At 42.0% G+C, this 5,218-nt stretch overlaps 1 protein-coding gene across 2 annotated transcripts; it reads right to left on the bottom strand.

Annotated features, from left to right (window-relative positions):
• Positions 1–230: 230 nt before the first annotated feature.
• sp9 (sp9 transcription factor) lies at positions 231–3,005 on the bottom strand. 2 transcript variants are annotated; one of them, XR_010018238.1, is made up of 3 exons: positions 2,866–3,005; positions 1,163–2,607; positions 231–818 (listed from the first exon to the last, which is right to left on the bottom strand). XR_010018238.1 is itself a non-coding variant. In XM_063050100.1 (2 exons), exons 1-2 carry the CDS (start codon positions 2,884–2,886, stop codon positions 1,276–1,278), a joined length of 1,353 nt encoding a protein of 450 aa, XP_062906170.1. In that variant the 5' UTR covers positions 2,887–3,005; the 3' UTR covers positions 860–1,275. The 2 variants fall into 2 exon arrangements, 1 of the variants encoding a protein (XP_062906170.1); XM_063050100.1 differs by lacking the exon at positions 231–818 and having other exon boundaries at positions 860–2,607.
• Between the last annotated feature and the right edge of the window lie 2,213 nt (positions 3,006–5,218).

Here is a 5,218-nt window from a genome sequence, read left to right on the forward strand (position 1 = left end):
ATCCTTGAACCTTTTCAATACCCAAGCCAGTGATATTCAAATAACGTTTAAGGGCCATTTGACTGGGAACATAAGCATTTCAAATTCAGCATTAGCATACATTTGCTGCGTTTGAAAAGCAATGAAACAGTTGCCTTCATAACATAAAAAGCAAGGTTATCAAATCGAGAGCCCCATTCCTCCTCCTCCCCCTCCCACCACCACCACCAACGCTCACATGTTATCTTGAATTCGTTTTTTTTTATTCGTTTGACATGCAAATATGTCCAGTTAATTTGAAAAATTAAAATGGATCTTCAATGGCGCTTTGTCGCTAGAAATCTCAGGAGTTTTACATGGACAAGCTCGGATAAAGTTCAGGGGAACAAATGATGTCTGAGAGATTAATTGGATATTTGATAAAACATGAATCTCTAATCGGGAATACAAGGCACTGGGGGCTGCTGTGTGTTCCGAGTCAAAATTACTAACATTTAACAAGCTTTTCATTAAGGCATGAAATGTTTGCTACGGGGTATTAACTGTTCTCGTATTCCACAGAGAACTCAGCTGTGCCCCCGTTTTCACAGTATTGTAATCGCTTTGGACGTCAGGCATGTACATTCAAGCGTCTTGTAAAAAACGGTTACTAGCACCACGATAATGTTCTTAATTTATATATTTCAATATGGCTAAATCTATTAACAGCCTAATAAGCAATTCATATTATTTGATGTTTGGAAGCAGGTCTGTCGATTTCCCTCCGGTAGCATTGTCGATATGTTTTCTTATCTTTCGATTTAGTTTGGAAGATTTCCTGTTAATATTTCGTGGCTTCGCTAAAGGGAAAATAACAAAGAAATGTCCCAAGTTTGTACTTGCACAATTTATTTATACAGATAAATGCATATAATATTTTTATGCGGCGCAGATTTTCTGTTCATATAGTATGTGGACGAGCTGATTAATATGCAATTTATTACATATCGACTTTCACAAAGTGCATCGAAATCATAGAATTCCCAGTTTCAAGTGCGACCCGGTCACAAAATAGTTTTATCAAACACTTACAAGAAAAAAAAGAGGAAACACAGGACATTTTGAACTTTTTCTGTACATAGAATTTTAAACAATCTTATACATAGAGAAACAAGTCCCAAGCATTTGATGCACATATGCTCACCTCCTTTTAAGATGTAACTTCCGTGAGAGTGCAGGGCTTGGAACTCCAAGTACTTAATAGTCATACTGTACTGGACACAAATTTTTAATAAGTTCCTGTTTTGGGTATTAGATTTAGGAATCATTTTGTACCGGAGTGGCTGTTTTGATTGCTCTATTGGAATGCACAGCCTCCATGAGGATATCTGGCGATTCTGATCTGGGGGTCTCCAAGTTGCTGGTGTCGGTATCACTATCGCTGCCCTTTTTGCCTCCGCCGCCGCTGTGTGTTTTGATGTGTTTACTGAGGTGATCACTTCTCATAAAGCGTTTGTTGCAGACCGGACAGGCGAAGCGCTTCTCTCCCGTATGGGTTCTCAAATGTCTCTGCAACTCGTCCGATCGGGTGAAGCGTTTGCCGCAGAACAACCAGTTACAAACGAAGGGCCTCTCCCCAGTGTGCCATCGTAAGTGTGCCTTGAGGTGAGAGGTCTTGCCGTAGACCTTACCGCATCCTGGAATGTGGCAGCTGTGGAGGCCTTTCCTCCGAAGGCTGGCTCCCGCAGGTCCAAGGCGCTCGGCCTCCTGGCAGTTGGGGCAGTCGCAGGTTGCTCTGCCGGAATATCGCCGTGAGGACCTGGCTGAACTGCCTAGTCCCGACGGGCCTGAAATCATCGAGTTCGCCGTGATTGCAGCAGAGGTGGAATCCGTATAGGACGGAATCATAGGTTTGAAGCCATCTTGAGCGAGGAGGTGCTGCCCCGTGGACAACAGGTGAGAGGCGGTGGAGCCGATCCCGGTGGAACTGAAGGCGGAGTGGCTCAGAGTTGAGAAATCCGCGTTGTAAGTACTAAGCTGTGTGTGCAGTGAAGCCTGTGCGCTCCCGGAGTGCAGGGTGGGCTGGAGGCCCCCATTTGGATTCTGAACTTCCAGCCAGCTGGGGTTAGTGTGCACGTCCCACCAGGAGGACGCCCCGCTGCCAACCTCGCCAGAAATGCTCGTGTGGAACCCGGATTTGTACCAGGATTCATAAGGATGAGCCATGCCGACCCTCGGGTACATTCCCTGAAGAGTGTCAGCGGAAGAGTGGACTTTGGATATGAAAGCCGATTGTCCGGTGTCTTGCGTGTTGACACTCGCCGAGACGGAGTTGGAGAAGAGGTTGTATTCAGTGCTGAAGGCAGAAGACGTTGGAGAAGTGGAAGCCAAACAGAAGGCGCTGTTCCCGGAACCGCTGCTCACCGAGAAACTGTTGCTTATACCGCCTGAAGCTCGACTGTTGGCCACGCTGAATCCCGACAGGCCCGACCCCAGATTACAGTTGGAGACAGACCGTTTCCATGGATGAAATCCGCCCTTCCCAAATGCACTGGATTCTGGCAAAGTTGTTAATGGGCTTGTATTGCCAATCTTATTACAAGTTGCGGCCAACATTGCCAACGGAGTGGTTCCAAATCTGGGTTCTTCCTGGTGGTGGAATCATTATGTTAAGTAATATATCATCGATAAAAAGAAAAATATAAACCCAAACACAATAATTGAAAAAAAGCTATCCAAAATGATTCTGAGAAATAATCTATATTTAACATGAAGGCAGTTATTTTTTTCTGAGTGTATAATAAAGTACTGCAAGATATACTGCAATGTCTACTGCCCGCAAATTATGACGATATTTATGAAGATGAAGCTTATTCAACTATTTTGCATTAAGTTTGCGCAACTTACCCCAAGTATTGAAGTTGCCATGACGGCTTCTTTCTTCCCTTTACTGTGCTTAAATTAACGGAACTAAGCTGTCACAGTTGAAGATGATGTCTACTCACTCACTGCCTTGTTCTCCGGACTACTCGACCTAATTGTAGTGAGCGCACCCTTTGAAGTGCCGCGGTGCTGAGCTCTGAGCCAATCAAACCTTTTATTACACGGACAGGGCGAATAGTCAGCCACTCAGAGTGCCCAGCACGCCGCAATAGATAGGTCACAGCCAATCACGGTATCTGGAACTGGGCAGCACGCGTCAATCACCCGGTGCAGCATCTCACTGCTCTGCACGTTAATGTAATTGATATACATTCAAGTTCAGTTCGCATATACACGGTAATTCAGCGGTCAGTTTGGTCCATTGCCAGATATCACAAGAGGCTCGTGTATTACGAAGTATTTTAATATGCTGAACATTTTCCGAGGAGTAGAGCGAAAAGAGGCTACATAAGTTGGTGGAGGATCACCAAACTTGCTTGTTTTACAATTAAAATAGCATCTTGGCTTAACGCAATGAATCATTTTGCATCAGTTCAGTTTTGTGTGAGGGTTACAGTTATGTTCAGGACTAAGGCATTTGTTATGAACGTCAGCGTCTTATTTAAGAGTCTGTTAGCCAATTTATCCAATGACTTCCGAATCCCATTCCGGAGCATTTCCTGAAAAATGCTTCAGAACCTGCTTACATCATTAATACATTTTTTATGGATCCGACTTTACGATGTCTCGTTAGCTTCTATTTCATTGTATTTACTTTGCTACCGTTATTAATTTGTTACGATCGAGTTGCGATTTTATCGTACCGTTATTTCTGTATGTATGTTGGGGGAGGGGCGTTGTAGAAGAACGATATCAACTCCGACTAAACTACATTAAAAGGCTAGTGAAAGTTCAATATCAATAGCCAAATTATATACTTAGTTTCTGTGTAAAGAATATTTAACATAGTTTTGTTTTACAAAGTAGACTACGTTAAAAAAATAATGCTTCTCGGATTCTGTAGGGAGAGCTAACTAAATTATTTGTGCAAAGTTACAATATCAGTATAAATAGTGCAAGCTGAACTGCAGCCGAGCATAATAAAGTTAAACATGCGTCAGGGTCCAGAGTGTGCATCGCAGATCTGAATTACTAATCGCACGTCTGTCTCAAGCCTGAAACGAGCTGAAGCTTACCCTTGGGGACTGCGATCTTGATCAAAATGACGCCGCTGTTATGATTCTTGTTTGATCTACTGAGAGAAATAACGAAGCTGCTTAGACTTGCATTTATTGAGAGTCTGTTTGACAGCAGGTGAATATTGCTCTTTACTGTGTATTAGGAAATTAAATCTGTTTATTTCTGCCATGTTTACTGGGTTTTGCTTATAGCTGTGATTACAAGATGTCAGTAAGGCGTTTCCGACCGGCCCAGGGGCAGGAAAGGGAGGGGAGGGATAAAGGCGTTTTTTGTGTCGCAGAAGACTGATTGACGGAGTAACAAGTGAATTTGTGAAGATTCCTTTTGTTCTTATTTATTTTGATTGAACAAGTTGCGGTCAAGGGGTTCAAAGATCTGGCTTCTTACATCTTTACAACATCGTGAGTTAAAAGTGGATATCAATTATCGGAATGAATGACTTGTATTCAATACGCTAAAACGAAATGGACTTTCTAGTGTACGTCACCCATGGATTTATTAAGACGCATTCATATATCTTTACTGATTACGAGAGGTTTTAACAATCTTCTGGGAGTGAAATAATTCAGAATGCTAATAATCCAAACACGAAGACATGATTTTAAAATTCTTCGAGTCTGTGTGCATTTTAAAGCATTAATTCACAAAGTCCCTTACAATAGGGAATTTTGAACTTTTAACAATCATAGCAGAACATGGCTTTAAACCGGGATCCGTGCATTATGCGAATGAGTTGTGCTAACGGTTAAAACATTTAGAGGTAATGACAATCTAACAAAGCCCTAGTTCCGAGTGTAATCGCCTGTGACTCATCATCCTTTTTAAAAGTTAAAGCAATTTCAGGAGAGACGCTTTCAGTAACTGCTTTACATTATTCAAAACGGACAAATAATACTCTATTATAGCGCTTGAATGCTGCCAGTCATCAGATGTGCAATTTATCGAAAAAACTCAATGTGCCAAATATCGCAGTCTTTATAGGGTACTGAATCTAAAACAATTTCTTAGAATCTCTGCACAAATTTCGAAAATTGCTTCCCATTACAATCATCCCAATTTGACGAGAAGGCAATTAACACTATTAAACGTGGATTCTGCATAAACAAATATAATAGAAATGCAACCAGTTACTTGCCAC

This window comes from Mobula hypostoma, chromosome 6 (assembly GCF_963921235.1).
Source record: "Mobula hypostoma chromosome 6, sMobHyp1.1, whole genome shotgun sequence".
NCBI classification, from domain to species: domain Eukaryota; kingdom Metazoa; phylum Chordata; class Chondrichthyes; order Myliobatiformes; family Myliobatidae; genus Mobula; species Mobula hypostoma.